The sequence below is a fragment of the Crocuta crocuta genome, unplaced genomic scaffold, assembly GCF_008692635.1.
Source record: "Crocuta crocuta isolate KB4526 unplaced genomic scaffold, BGI_CrCroc_1.0 scaffold159, whole genome shotgun sequence".
NCBI lineage: Eukaryota > Metazoa > Chordata > Mammalia > Carnivora > Hyaenidae > Crocuta > Crocuta crocuta.
In genome coordinates, this window is record NW_027533263.1 from 3,106,767 (window position 1) to 3,122,596 (window position 15,830).

General features: G+C 35.7%; 1 protein-coding gene across 9 annotated transcripts in view; it reads left to right on the forward strand.

Annotated features, from left to right (window-relative positions):
* Nucleotides 1–15,830, forward strand: part of NBEAL1 (neurobeachin like 1) — a 174,880-nt gene that overhangs the window by 147,543 nt on the left and 11,507 nt on the right. For all 9 annotated transcript variants that reach the window (XM_077747670.1, XM_077747675.1, XM_077747676.1 and 6 more), the window contains 6 exons: nt 5,799–5,908; nt 7,860–8,032; nt 9,007–9,101; nt 13,598–13,714; nt 14,141–14,302; nt 15,393–15,541. In XM_077747670.1, coding sequence (XP_077603796.1) covers nt 5,799–5,908; nt 7,860–8,032; nt 9,007–9,101; nt 13,598–13,714; nt 14,141–14,302; nt 15,393–15,541 — 806 coding nt within the window. The remainder of the gene's footprint in view (nt 1–5,798; nt 5,909–7,859; nt 8,033–9,006; nt 9,102–13,597; nt 13,715–14,140; nt 14,303–15,392; nt 15,542–15,830) is intronic.

Sequence of the window (15,830 nt, forward strand, 5' to 3'; positions counted from 1 at the left end):
GGAATGGGAAAAGATAGTTGCAAATGACATATCAGATAAAGGGTTAATATCCAGAATATATAAGGAACTCATCAAACTACACGCCCGAAACACAAACAAGTAAAGAAATGGGCAGAAGATATGAACAGACACTTCTCCAAAGAGGACAGACATCCAGATGGCCTACAGACCCATGAAATGATGCTCAGCATCCCTCGTCATCAGGGAGATACAAATCAAAAGCACACTGAGATACCACCTCACGCCAGTCAGAGTGGCTAAAATGAGCAGATCAGAGAACCCTAGATGCTGACGAGGATGTGGAGAAACGGGCACCCTCCTACACTGTTGATGGGAATGTAAACTGGTGTAACCCCTCTGGAAACAGTGTGGAGGTTCCTCAAAAAATTAACAATAGAACTCCCCTATGACCCAGCAATAGCACTGCTCGAATTTACCCATGGGATATAGGAATGCTGATGCATAGGGGCACATGTACCCCAATGTTCATAGCAGCACTCTCAGCAATAGCTAAAACATGGAAAGAGCCTAAGTGTCCATCAACGGACGAATGGATCAAGAAGATTGGTTTATGGGGCGCCTGGGTGGGTTAGTCGGTTAAGCGTCCGACTTTCGCTTAGGTCATGATCTCGCGGTTCGTGGGTTTGAGCCCCACGTCGGGCTCTGTGCTGACTGCCAGCTCAGAGACTGGAGCCTATTTTGGAGTCTGTATCTCCCTCTCTCTCTGATTTTCCCCTGCTCACCTGGTCTCTCTGTCTCTCTTTCCTAGAAATAAATAACTATATTTAAAAAAAAAAAGATGTGGTTTATCTATACAATGGAGTACTACATGGCAATGAGAAAGAATGAAATCTGCCCATGTGTAGCAACATGGATGGACCTTGAGGGTGTTATGATTAGTGAAATAAGTCAGGCAGAGAAGATCAAATATATGTTTGCATGTATAGGAGGATTCGGAGGAACTTAACGGAGGACCATGGGGGAGAAGAAAGGGGGAAATGGTGGGGGAAAGGGAGAGAGGCAAACCATGAGAGACTCTTGAATGCTGAGAACAAACTGAAGACTCATGGGTGTTAGGGGAGAAGGGGGAGATGGGCATGGAGGAGGACACTTGTGGGCATGAGCACTTGGGCTTATATGGAAACCAACTTGACCATAAACTATTTCTAAAAAAATAAAATAAAATATATTCCAGTTAGTTAACAAGAGTGTAATATTAATTTTAGGTGTATAGTATAGTGATTCAGCAATTGTATACATCACCCAGTGCTCATCACAACAAGTATAGTCCTTAATCCCCATCACCAATTTATCCATTCCCCCGACCCACCTTCCTTCTACCAACCAGTTTGGCCTTTGTAGTTTCTTGGTTTGCCACTTTCCCTCTTTCTTTTTTCCCCCCTTTGCTCTTTGGTTTGTTAAATAACCACGTATGAGTGAAATCATATGGTATTTGCCTTTCTCTGACTTATTTCACCTAGCATAAATCTCTCTAGCTCCATCCATGTCTTTGCAAATGGCAAGACTGCATTCTTTTTTATGGCTGAATAATAAATATTCCATCATTATCCATTCATCAGTTGATGAACATTTGGGCTATTTCCCTAACTTGGTTATTGTATGTAGATAATGCTACTATAAATACAGGGTGCACAAAAGAAATTTTTGTGTTCTTTGAGTAAATACTTAGTAGTGTGATTGCTGGGTGGCAGGGTAGTCCTATTTTTAACTTTTTGAGGAACCTTCATACTGTTTTTCATAGTGGCAGTACCAGTTTGCATTGCCAACAGTGCAAGAGGGTCTCCCTTTCCCACATCTTCGCCAACACCTCTTATTTCTTGTGTTGTTGATTTTAGCCATTCTGACAAGTGTGAAATAATAACTCGTTGTAGTTTTGATTTGCATTTCCCTGATGATAAGTAGTGGTGAGCATCTTTTCATGTGTCTGTTGGCCATCTGTAGACCTTCTTTGGAAAAATGTCTATTCATGTCTTCTACCCATTTTTCCCCCCCGAGTCAGACAGCATGAGCAGGGGAGGGTCAGAGATAGAGGGAGATACAGAATCTGAAACAGGCTCCAGGCTCCGAGCTGGCTGTCAGCACAGAGCCCGATGCGGGACTCGAACCTATGAACCATGAGATCATGACCTGAGCTGAAGTCGGACGCTTAACCTACTGAGCCACCAGGCACCCCATTCTACACATTTTTTAATTGGATTACTTGGTTTTATGAGTGTTTGGTTTTGAGTTCTTTATATCTTTAGGATACTAACCCATTATCAGATGCATCTTTGGCAAATATCTTCTCTCATTTCATAGGTTGCCTTTTAGTTTTGTTGATTATTTTCTTTGCTGAGCAGAAGCTTTTTATTTTGATATAGTCCCAATAGTTATTTTTTATTTTGTTCCTCTTGCCTCAGGAGGTATATCTAGAAAGAAGTTGGTGTGGCCAATGTCAAAGAAGTTACTGTCCATGTTCTCTTGTGGGATTTTTATGGTTTCAGGCCTCACATTTAAGTCTTTAACCTATTTTAAATTTATTTTTGTGTGTGTTGTAAGAAAGTAGTTCCATTTTATTCTTTTGCCTGTAAGCTGTCCAGTTTTGCCAATACCATTTGCTAAAGAGACAGTCTTTTTCCCATTAGATATTCTTCCCTGTGGTTTCAAAGATGAGTTGACCATATAGTTATGGGTTCATTTCTGGGTTTTCTGTTCTGTTCTGTTGATCTTTAGGTCTATTTTTTGCCAGTACCATACTGTTTTGATTACTACAGCTTTGTAATATAACTTGAAGCCTGGAATGTGATGCCTCCAGCTTTGCTTTTCTCTTTTATGTTTCCGTAGAAATTCTAGGATTGTTCTACCTAATTCTGTGAAAACATGCTGTTGACATTTTGATAGGGATTGTATTAAATCTGTAGGTTACTTTGAGTAGTATCAACATTTTAAAAATACTTTTTCTTCCAATCCATGAGCATGGAATATCTTTCCATTTGTTTTTATAATAAATAGATGTTGTCCTTTGCCAATGCTTTTTTTGCATCTGTTGAATTGATCATATGGTTCTTTTCCTTTCTTTTATTAATGTGATGTATCAGGTTGGTTGATTTGTAAATATTGAGCCACCCTTGCAACATAGGAATAAATCCAACTTGATTGTGGTAAATGATTTTTTTTAATATACTCTTGGATCTGGTTTGCTAGTATTTTTTAAAGAATTTTTGCACCTGTGTTCATCAGGGATATTGGCCTATTTTTTCTTTTATAGTGGTATCTTTATTTGCTTTTGGGATCAGGATAATGCTGGCCTCATAGAATGAAATTAAGTTGTCCTTCTTTTTCTATTGTTTGGAATATTTTTTGGAATAGTTTGAAAAGAATAGGTATTAACACTTCTTTAAATATTTGGTAGAATTCACCTATGAATAGTATTTGGTAGAATTCACCTATGAAGTCATCTGGTCCTGGATTTTTTGTTTGTTGGGAATCTTTTTATTACTGATTCAGTTTCTTTGCTGGTTATTGGTCTGTTTAAATTTTCTATTTCTTCCTGTTTCAGTTTTGTAATTTATATGTTCCTAGGAATTTATTGATTTCTTCCACATCATCCAGTTTGTTGGCATATAGTTTTTCCTAATATTCTCTTATAAGTGTTTGTATTGCTGTGCTGTTGATTATTTCTCCTCTCTCTCTTCTGATTTTACTTGAGTCCTTTTTCTTTTCTTTTTGACTAGATGTTTATCAATTAATTTTTTCAAATAACCAGCTCCAGGTTTCATTGATCTATTGTTGTTTTTTAGTTTCTGTATCTTTTATTTCTGCTCTAATCTGTATTATTTCCAATTCTTTTGCTGGCTTTAGGATTCATTTACTGTTCTTTTTCTAGCTCGTTTAGGTATAAAGTTATGATTGTTTGAGTTTTTCTTGCTTCTTGAGGAAGACCTGTTTTAACTACATACTTCTCTCTTAGGATCACTTTTGCTGCATCCCAGAGGTTTTGGACTGTTGTGTTTTCATTTTCAGTTGTTTCCATGTATTTTTTTTTTATTTCTTTTATTTCCTGGTTGACTCAGTCAGCTTGTCTTGTAGCATGTTATTTAGCCTTCATATATTTGTGGTCTTTCCAGATTTTTTTTTTGTGGCTGACTTCTAGTTTCATAGCAATGTTCAAGTAGCTAACTATAATTCTGATGTGAAAATACCAGAAAATTATATACTAGAAAGATAGTATATAACATGTTATTAGATACTACAATATATCATAAGGCAGTAAAAATAATAAAAATGAGAAATAATACAGGGTTGGTTAAGGTATAGATACAGGATTTGTTAGTGAGTACTTTACATGAAGTTTGTAATTTAATCCTGTTAGATGAGCACTAATAATTCTGTTATTTCCTTTCTACAGATTAGAAACTAAAATTCAAAAGTTATTTGCTCAGAGTCACCTGGGTAGCTTAGTCACTTGAGCATCAGACTTTGGCTCAGGTCATGATCTCATTGTTGGTGAGTTTAAGCCCCTCATTGGACTCACTCCTGTCAGCACAGAGCCCTCTTCGGATCTTTAGTCCTCTCTCTCTCTGCCCCTTCCCATTTGTGCTCACTCTCTCAAAAATAAATAAATCTCTTTTTTTGTGTTTATTTTTGAGAGAGAGAGAGAGAAAATGAGCAAGGGAGGGGCAGAGAGAGAGAGGGAGACACAGACTCCAAAGCAGGCTCCAGGCTCTGAGCTGTCAGCACAGAGTCCAACTTAGGGTTTGAACCCACAAACCGTGAGATCATGACCTGAGCCAAAGTCGGACACTCAACCAACTAGGCCATTCAGGAACCCCAAAAATAAATAAATCTTAAAAAAAAAAAGAAAGAAAAGTAATTTGCACAAAGTCATAGAGCTAGCAAGTAAAGGATCTGGGATCTGGGACAGGCATATGGACCAAACCTAGGTATGTCTTATTCTCATTTTGTGAGGTACAAATTATAAAAACTGTGCATAGCACAGTGAACAGTAGAGATTAGACTTATTTTTCTAATTATGGTTATTGTGTGTTTGCTTAGGAAAAACATCTAGAAAGATTAAAAAAAATAAAAGTGCACAATTCCACACTGGTTGAATCCTTGTGATTTCACTGTTAATATCTGCGTTTATTTGAGTAATCTTTTTTTTGTAATCTATTTTATAATCAAGGGAGGGAAAGCTTTTCATTTTTAAAAGAATATTCACTATAACTGTCACTAAGATGAGAGACCTTCTTAAGAATTTATCATAAGTTGTACTTGTAATTTATGTTCTAAATTATATGTGTCATATTTTTATGGTAAGACTTGACCCTTAATTTCTTCTGACTGCCAGCTAAGATGCTAATAAAGTTTGAGAAATGATGAAAATTATCTCACTAAAGAAAGATACATTGGACAGCTTTTCTTGCAATAACAAAAGATTTTTAAAAACTAAAGATAAAAATAAGAAAGAGCTTTTTCCATTTTTAGACTTTATTAGTTATTATTATTAAGACTACTCTTTTTAAAAACTAAGATGTAATTAATGAGGGACACCTGACTGGCTCAGTTGGCAGAGCCTGTGACTCTTGATCTCAGGATTGTGATTTCGAGCCCCACGTGGATTGTAGAGATTATTTAAAAATAAGTCTTAAAAAGAACTAATGAATTTTGAGTTTTAAGTACGCAATCCCATATTACTCCCCAAATGATAAGTGATAACATCATGTGAGCATTTGGTTATTCTCTGCTGCTTTCTTTAATCTTCTATTTCATTTTTGTGTGCATTTGTTCATTTCCAGATAACAGTAAGCATGAATTATGTTGTTGGGACCCATGGATGGCTGCCTTATGACAGAAACATTTCTAATTACTTTACATTCATCAAAGATCAAACTGTGACAAATCCAAAGTAAGTAAATGAATATTTAACGCAAAACAGGTGCAGCTGGTACCTTATTGCCAGGAAACACAACTAGATTGATCGGTGTCATTTTGATAATAATGCAGTAGACCTCCAGATTTTCTTTCCTCTCTCCTTCTCTCTTTCGTTCTTTCCCTCTTCCTGACTTGACACTGATTTAAGGATAAAACAATTTATATAATATCATATGGAAACAAATTATTAGGAATAGTTTTTAGGCTTAATTTTATTTTTATTGTACAGTGTTGTTTATAAATAAGCCTTGTGTGTTTTATATAATAAGAATTTATTCCCTCTTACATTGTTAGTGAGCATGCAAACTGGTGTAGCTGCTCTGGAGAACAGAGCAGCTGTTGGCGGTTCCTCAAAAAATTAAAATTAGAACTGCCCTATGACCCACCAATAGCACTGCTAAGAATTTACCCAAGGGATACAGGAGTGCTGATGCATAGGGGCACATGTACCCCAGTGTTCATAGCAGCACTCTGAACAATAGCCAAATCATGGAAAGAGCCTAAGTGTCTGCAACTGACAAATGGATCAAGAAGATGTGGTTTATCTCTACAATGGAATACTACGTGGCAATGAGAAAGAATGAAATCTGGCCATTTGTAGCAATGTGGATGGAACTGGAGGGTATTATGCTAAGTGAAATAAGTCAGGCAGAGAAAGACAGATAACCATATGTTTTCACTCATATGTTTATCAGGAGAAACTTAACAGAAGACCATGGGGGAGGGGAAGGGGTAAAAAAGTTACAGAGAGGGAGGGAGGCAAACCACAAGAGACTTTTTAAAAAATTTTTTTTAAATAGTTTTTATTTATTTTTGAGATAGAGCATGAGTGGGGGAGGGGCAGAGGGAGAAGGAGACACAGAATCTGAAACTGAGCTGCCAGCACAGAACCCGATGCAGGGCTCCAACCTGCAAACCCCAAGATCATGACCTGAGCCAAAGTCGGACATTTAACCGACTGAGCCCCCCAGGTGCCCCAAACCACAAGAAACTCTTAAAAACTGAGAACAAACTGAGGATTGATGGGAGGTGAGGGAGAGGGGAAAGTGGGTGATGAGCATTGAGGAGGGCACTTGTTGGATGAGCATTGGGTTGTATAGAAACCAATTTGACAATAAATTATATTTTAAAAAAAAGAATTTATTATTTACCTTAGTTAATTTGTTAAATATCCAAAAGTTACATCTTAAGTTAGGTATTTCTCTTACTCAGAGTTATTTTAGCTGTCTATTAGGAGCAATGTCTTCTTTTCTTCTTATCCCACATAGGTCTTAGTTCTCTTACGTTTGGCACAAAGCATACCTTCAGCATATTAATATTGAATAATAAAGCTCTAGGCTGAACTGTCAGAATTGGCCCTCATTCTCTGTACACACCCTCAAGTGCAGTCACTTCTTTGTTGTCTTTCTGCAAAATCTAGGTTGGCTGAGGTCACAGGTGTTTCAGTGGGAAGCAGATAAAACCCATATGCTTGCTTTGGTTTGAGTGAAGAATTATCTTCATGAATATTGTTAGATATACATTTATCTGCTTATTAGCTAGATTTCCGATTTGAATTGATTTCCAACTTTCCTCATCCTGTCATATCCTTCTTGTGCTTTATAGTCTGATACTACTATTTACAGAATTGACAATCTTAGTAAATTGGCTTTGAAAGTCAAGATTTAAATCTTTTTCACACCTTCACCAATCTCAACGTCTTTAGCTTAACCCTTGAGATTATTGTTATACATATTTTTATATAATGAAAAATATGAATAAGATATAAGATTAATTTTTTCTGTAAGTATTATTTCACTAATGGTCATTTCCAATTGAACAGTTGAGATTTATTTTTATTTCTTTTTTAGAGAGATTTAAAACATAGTTGATATTCGTCTAAGTGTTCTTCTAAGGAAAAGTCTAATATTTAATTATGTTTACAGAACTCAGCGTTGTATTAGTGGACCTTTTGCTCCAGGGCTGGAAATAACTTCTAAGCTATTCATAGTATCACATGATGCGAAGTTGCTTTTCAGTGCTGGACACTGGGATAATAGCATTCAAGTGATGTCACTTACAAAAGGCAAAATTATTTCACACAATATCAGACACATGGGTAAGTATTAACTTTTTTCCCCCAAAAAAGCAAAGTTCCCTCTTTTTTCTAACTACAAAAGTAGTACATCCTCCTTATAAAAAGCATTAATATTTACCTTTGAAGCTGAGTGAACTTTTTTTGATAGAGCAATGTTATGAACATTATATGCTTTCTTTAAGAGTATTTAATGTATTAGGCGTACTAAATACCATATAAATTAAATACAGCTTCATAGTGTCTGAAAGATGTTAAGTCTTTTTTAAAAAATTGGTTGATACAAATAAGAATTTGAAGACAAACTTAAAAAAAAAATCTGTCATTGAATAAGACATCACCTGCCTTATAGTTAATAGTTAGGCATGAGAGAGGTAAATTATTGAATGTAGTTTAACCTGGTGCTTCTTAGTCTCTCCGTCTTCAATATAAGAATAAAACATTGTGTTGATTTCCTCCTGATAAACCTATTACAAAAAGGAAATGGAGTCTGCTAATTGTACCAGGGGCTCCTGAGTGCGACTTAACTCGGGTTTTTACCATTTAGTAGAAATGTATTTTATATTGTGATTTTGCAGTGTAATGTGTACTCTTTTGGTTAAAGGCACATATTCCACAGGATTACAGTTCTTAATAGGAGTACAAGGTAAATGGAGATGAGAGAATAAGAGAGCAGAGAAGCCTATCAAAACTACCTGGGGATCCATTTCAAGCCTCCTAACCCACTACCAAGACTCTGACGAACATTTCCCTGCCCCGTGTGTACTCTTAACTCTCAAAGCCGGGTGACCTTAAAGAAAGATCATCTACATGAGTTTAGTAATGCTTGTTTCCTGTGTCATTCTTCCTCAGTGCTTTTCCATTGCTGTTCCTACATTTCTCCTGTTAGAACAACCAATTTAATAATAGTTTGACCATACACTAAAACTGCCCTTATTATAGTTCTGTTCCAGCAAAACCATGCCATGTCATTTTTTGTAACTCCTTTTTTCTTACAGATATTGTTACTTGTTTAGCTGCAGACTACTGTGGAATACATTTAATTTCTGGTTCGAGAGACACTACATGTATGATATGGCAAATAACACAACAGGTTAGTTACACATTTAAATAGTGTTCCTTTCTGGTGGGACTACTAGAAATCATAGATTTCTATAATTTTTATCAGCCATATTGTACTCATTATAATGTTGTTTCAGGGAAGTAAAGTGTCTTTTTTATGGCTTTTAGGTTTTCTACTTGACAGGCTTTCTTCTCCAAATTTATTAAAATAATTACCTAAAAGTTTTCTTGTAATATTTTTCTTTATTTTTTTGCCTTTTAATCTTCAATCCTTTGGTAATTAATTTTTCTATAACTTATAATACAGAATAAGAGTATTATATATATGATATGTAGATATATATGATAGGGACACCTGGGTGGTTCAATTGGTTAAGCTTCTGACTTCAACTCAGGTCATGATCTTGCAGTTTGTGGGTTCAAGCCCTACATTGGGCTCTGTACTGACCGTTCAGAGCCTGGAGTGTGCTTTGGATTCTGTGTCTCCCTCTCTTCTTTCTCTGTCCCTTCCCTGCTTGTGCTCTATCTCTCTCTGTCAAAAATAAACAAACATAAATTTTAAAAAGTAAATATATATGATAGAATATATATATCATATATATAATATTTGTGATAGAATAGAGTATAAAATATATATTCTATAAAGATATAGAATATTAAAATGTATTATTTGTTTACTTTGGGTGAAAAGTATAAATGACTACCCACTGAATTGGGTCTTCTTCTAGAGTCCCCATATTTTACACATACCTACTTCTATAGCAACACCAAATGTTTTCATATTAATATTTGGTAAAACAAATCTCCTGTCACTGTGTTTTCTTTATACAGAACGTTCTCAGCTAGTCGTACAATGTTTTTGACAAAATCTTTTAATAATTTTTTCCATTGGGTTCTGTACTTGTTAATATCTTTTAAAAAATTTTTTAAAGTTTATTTATTTTGAGAGAGAGCACGAGTGCGGTAGGGGCAGAGAGAGAGGGAGAGAGAATTCCAAGCAGGCTTTGCTCTGTCAGAGCAGAGCCCAATGTGAGGCTCGAACTCACAAACCATCAGATCATGACCTGGGCTGAGATCAAGAGTTAGACACTTAACTGACATCAACCAACCAGGCGCCCCTGTTTATGTTTATTTCTAATTATCATATTGTTACTATTTTGATGGGACTTTGAAAAATCACTTTTACTTCTTTTTAATTTTGAGAGAGAGCATGCACAAGCTAGAGGAAGGGCAGGGAGACAGGGAATCCCCAACAGGCTCCTCACGATCAGCACAGAGCCCCGTGTGCAGGGCTCAGTCTCATGAACCATGAGATCATGACCTGAGCCGAATTCAAGAGTCAGACACTTAAGCACCAACTGAGCCACCCAGGTGCCCGTAAATCACTTTTATTTCTAAATGATTATGGCTAGTATAAAAAAGCTATTGATTTCTATACAGTTATCTAAGTTATCTAATAACTTAGGTTTACCAAATCTTCTTATCTAGCTCTTATAATTATTAGTATTTCTTAGATTTTCTGAAAACGAAGTAGATATACAATCATATAATTTGAAAGTAAAAGTGGATGTCTATCTTTTCCAATATAATGATTCTAATAAATTTATTTCATTTTCTTATCTTATTACATTATTAGCTAGTGCAATGGAATAAAAAAATCATAGTGAGCGTCCCTGTCTTATGTCTGATTTTGGTGAAAGCACTTTCACCATTGTGCCATTTAGTGTATCGTTTGCTGTTGCATTTTACCATACATTGCTGTTGGGTTGTGGTTTTTTTAATATATAAGTAGTTACTTTTCTGCTTTTTTTTTCTTTTCGTAGCTTTTTAGTAAAATTTCAGTTTATAGAAAAGTTACAAAAATAGTACATTTTTTAAATAATTTTTTTAACATCTTTTTATTTTTGAGAGACAGAGAGACAGAACACAAGCAGGGGAGGGGCAGAGAGAGAGGGAGACACAGAATCCGAAGCAGGCTTCAGGCTCTGAGCTGTCAGCACAGAGCCTGACGTGGGGCTTGAACCCACAAACTGTGAGGTCATGACCTGAGCCAAAGTCAGCCACTCAACTGACTGAGCCACCCAGGCGCCCCCAAAATAGTACATTTTTGCATTTATCTTATTATGCTCTCCTAATGTCTTTCTCTCTCAGCATCTTTTTTTTTTTTTTTTAATGATTTAAAAGTTGTAGATATTGGGGCTCCTAGATGGCTCAGTCAGTTAAACTTGCAGCTTTGGCTCGGGTTATGATCTCATGGTTCACGGGTTATGATCTCATGGTTCATGGGTTCGAGCCTCCCATTAGGCTCTCCGCTCTCAGCAAGGATCCTGCTTTTTAGATCTTCTGTCTCTCTCTTTCTGCTTCTGCCCTCCCTCCCAATCCCTCCCCCAGTAAAGATATTGTGCTCCTTTACCCCTAATCACTTCAGTGTGTATTTTCTGAGAACAAGTCATTCTTCTATAATCACAGTTAAGTTATCAGAATCAGAGCACCTATACAATAGGTATTATATCTATATGTAGATATAATTATCTAATCCACAGTCCATGTTTTCATTTTGCCAGTAGTTCCCATAATGTCCTTTTTAGCTCTTTTTCTCAGGTTGTCTTCTTTTATTTGTAGTTTTTCTCTTATTTCTCTTAATGTATTATGTTGAAAATTCTCCTAGGTTTGAACCATTTTGAATTCCTATAATAAGTCCATATAGGGACACCTGGGTGCCTCAGTCAGTTATGTGCCTGACTATGCTGACAGCTCAAAGCCTAGAGCCTGCTTGAGATTCTGTGTCTCCCTTTCTCTGCCCCTCCCCTACTCATGCTCTCTCTCTCAAGAATAATAAATAAAACATTATATAAAAAAAAACATGTAATTCATGATGTACTGTATTTTACTGCAGAATTGTATTTGCTACTTTTCCTGTATGTAAAATCTATGTTTGTTCTGTCTTTACCATGTTTAATATTGGGATATGAAACCTTTATAAAACAAAATTTGAGAAAGGTCTATCTTTCCTTGTAATTCAAAATGTTTTAAATAATACAGGAATTACCTAATTTAAAAAAAATTTTTATGTTTTATATTTTGAGAGAGAAAGACATAGCATGAGCGGTGAGGGGCAGAGAGATGGAGACAGATTCTGAAGCAGGCTGTAGGTTCCATGCTGGGCGCTGTGTTAACAGCTTAGATGGCGGGGCCCAAACTCATGAGGAGTAAGATCATGACCTGAGCCAAAGTCAAATGCTTAACCAACTGAGCCACCCAGGCACCCCAAGAATTACATACTTTTTAAAAATTAGAGAGCACTAAGCACTCTGACTGATCTTAGAGGAAGATAAATGTGTCCCAGGTAAGAGTATTGATGGGAATTCATCCACATTATATAGCACAGGTCAAAGTTAACTACCTGTACAGACTTATCTAGGATAATCAATCATAAAACAAATACCATGGCAACCAAACATTCTATTATAGAAAGTAATGTACAAGGGCACCTGGATGGCTCAATTTGATTAAGCATCTGACTGCTGGTTTTGGCTCAGGTCATGATTTCGCAGTTTATGGGTTTGAGGTCCAAAATGGGCTCTGTGCAGGCAGTGCAGAGCCTGCTTGAGATCTTCCCTCTCTCCGCCCCTCCCCTGCATGCTCTCTCCCTCTCTCCTCTCTCCTTTTCTCTCAAAATAAATAAACAACAAAAAAGTTATGTACAAACAAAACATGCTAAAAACAGATGAAGACAACAACTCAAGTGTAGAGAGATTCCCTTAATAAAATTATGCTATTATGAGAAAAAAATATATAAATTCAGTAAAATAGGACCTCAAGGATAAAATTATAAGGTAGCATAATAAGATGAAAAAGATGATTGCAGAAGAATCAAAACAAGATTAAAACCAATACCATTACAAATAAGTAAATTCAAAGCAGAAAGAGCAGGTAACAAGATTTGATGTAGCTGAACATGAAATTAATAATGGAATAAAGATTTAGAGTAATTAAATTGTATAAAATATAAGTAAGTCACAGAGATACATTGTAGGGAACATAGCTAATATAGTAATGTATTGTGACAAATGTCAACTACACTTAACCATGGTAAGCATTGAATAATATATAGAATTGTTGAACCACTATGTTGTATACCTAATATAACATTTATGTCAACCAAAAAAGAAAGAAGGAAGGGAGGAAAAGAAAAGACAAAGTATTCAGAGGTAGAATACAAAAAATATATTTGAAGTAAAAGAAGAAGTTAAAAGGGCGAATAATATACCTGTTAAAATTAATCCAAAGCAATCAACTTTGAAACTATTCAGGTTAAGTTTTAGAGCCTCAAAAGGGGCTGAGAATTTGGGAATTCTGTAGGAATAATTTGGGAATCCAAGAAGAAACACAAGAATGAGTACTACTGTAAATAGATGCTTGTTGCATTGTTAGTTTGTGATTAGACAATTTAAATACAGTATAAACCTTTTTTTGTAGATAATAGCCAACTAGAAAATTACCTTTCCTTTTCTGTTTTCACACCAGGGAGGTGTTCCTGTGGGCTTAGCATCGAAACCCTTTCAGATTCTGTATGGACACACTGATGAGGTATTGAGTGTCGGCATCAGCACTGAACTTGACATGGCAGTGTCAGGATCAAGGGTAAGATTTCACCTTTAAGAAATGCAAATTTTTCCACAAATTTAGAAGCAATATTTATATTTAAGTTTTTTTCATGCTTGCTTTGGAAGCACATATGCTAAAATTGGAAAGATAAATTTTTTTTCTGGAATTGGTAAAAGCATAGAGATTCTTTATTGTTTGTGTAGGACTTTGCAGAATTAGCATTAATCTAAGAAAAAAGAAACTTAAAGAGACTAGATTCTATTTTGGGATTTTATTGGTCTACAGGTTAAAGAAAAAGGGCATTTTGTGAAGTAAAGACTATTTCAAATTTCAAGATTGGAATTTTTCCTAAAGTGCTTGGTAGAATAATCATTTTCTAAGTTCCTTTCCTGTATTTATCTGGCCCTCTTTCTTTTTTGTTGTTCTGTTTCTCTTTTTGATATTCTAATATTTTCTGTATAGGATGGCACTGTGATTATACATACCATTCAGAAAGGTCAGTACATGAGGACTTTACGACCACCTTGTGAGAGTTCTATGCTCCTCACTGTTCCTAATTTGGCGATATCTTGGGAAGGACATATTGTCATCTATTCCAGCATTGAAGAAAAGACCAATCTCAAGGTATATAACAGTTTCATGCAGTAGGGCTAGATGATCTATAAGCCTGTCTTTTCCTTTCCATATTATACTATATGAAACATTTTGAGAAAGGAGAGAAAACTGTATTTTGAACAGAATATTTTCATCTTTCAGTTTGTTCATTCCTTACCAATAGATGAACTCCTATCACATGCTTATATTTTGTTTTAGGGATTTATATTGACATATATAATATATGATTTCAAAAATAATTTCTGATTATGTGGGACTTAATAAGCTTAAGTAGAAATTATAACCAAATTCTTTTTGCACAGGCTGGCTATAAATAAACAAGCCATGAAATATGTTTATTTTTCTTTCCATGATAAACCTTTTTAAAAACTAAGAGAGGGGCGCCTGGGTGGCTCAGTCAATTGAGCATCCAACTTTGGCTCAGGTCATGATCTCGCAGTGAGTGGGTTCGAGCCCCACGTAGAGCTCTGTGCTGACAGCTAGCTCGGAGCCTGGAGCCTGTTTCAGATTCTGTGTCTCCCTCTCTCTCTGACCCTCCCCTGCTCACACTGTGTGTGTGTGTCTCTCTCTCTCTCAGAAATAAAAAAATTTTTTTAAATAAAAAAATTTTTAAAAAAACATTAAAAAAATTTTTTAAATAAAAACTAAGAGAATCTTGGGGCACCTGGCTGGCTCAGTTGGTAGAGCATGAGACCTTTGATCTCAGGGTTGTAAGTTTGATCCCCACATTGGGTGTAGAGATTACTTAAAATTAAAGTTAAAAAAAAAACCTTAAAAAAAGTTGAGAGAATCTTTTTGTTTTATGTTACGAATATGGGGTTTTTTAGACTGGATGAGATTTTAATTCTTTTGGAGGAGTGCAAATTGTTGCTTAATATTTGTTTACTTGGTAATTACTTTTAAATATTTTCTTAAAGTATGTAATTATTTCTGAATTAAAATCACTTTAATAATATTGTCTACACACTTTTCTTTTTATACATAACTATAAGTTTATTTCAAAATTTTAAATCCAGCAGTGATTCTGTTATAGTCACAGTTTTAATTGTCAGTATTAAAACTTAGTTTTGAAATCATTTTCTTTGTCTAATCTTTATAGGATAAGAATGCATTACATCTGTTTTCTGTAAATGGGAAGTATTTAGGGTCCCAAGTCCTGACAGAACAAATATCAGATCTGTGTATCACCGGAGAACACATTATCACGGGCAGCTTACAAGGTTTCCTGTCTATAAGAGATCTCCACAGGTAAATAATAAGAATTGTTGAAATCTCACTTAAGAAAAGGTGGTAATAGGGGCACCTGGCTGGTTCATTTAATGGAGCATGTGACTTCTTGATCTTGGGGTGGGTTCAAGCCCTACAATGGTTGTATAGATCACTTAAAAATAAAATCTTTAAAAAAAGGCNATCGGGCTCTGTGCTGACAGCCCGCTCAGAGCCTGGAACCTGTTTAAGATTCAGTATCTCCCTCTCTCTCTGACCCACCCCTGCTCAACGCTGTCTCTCTCTCTCAGAAATAAAAAAAAAAAAAAAA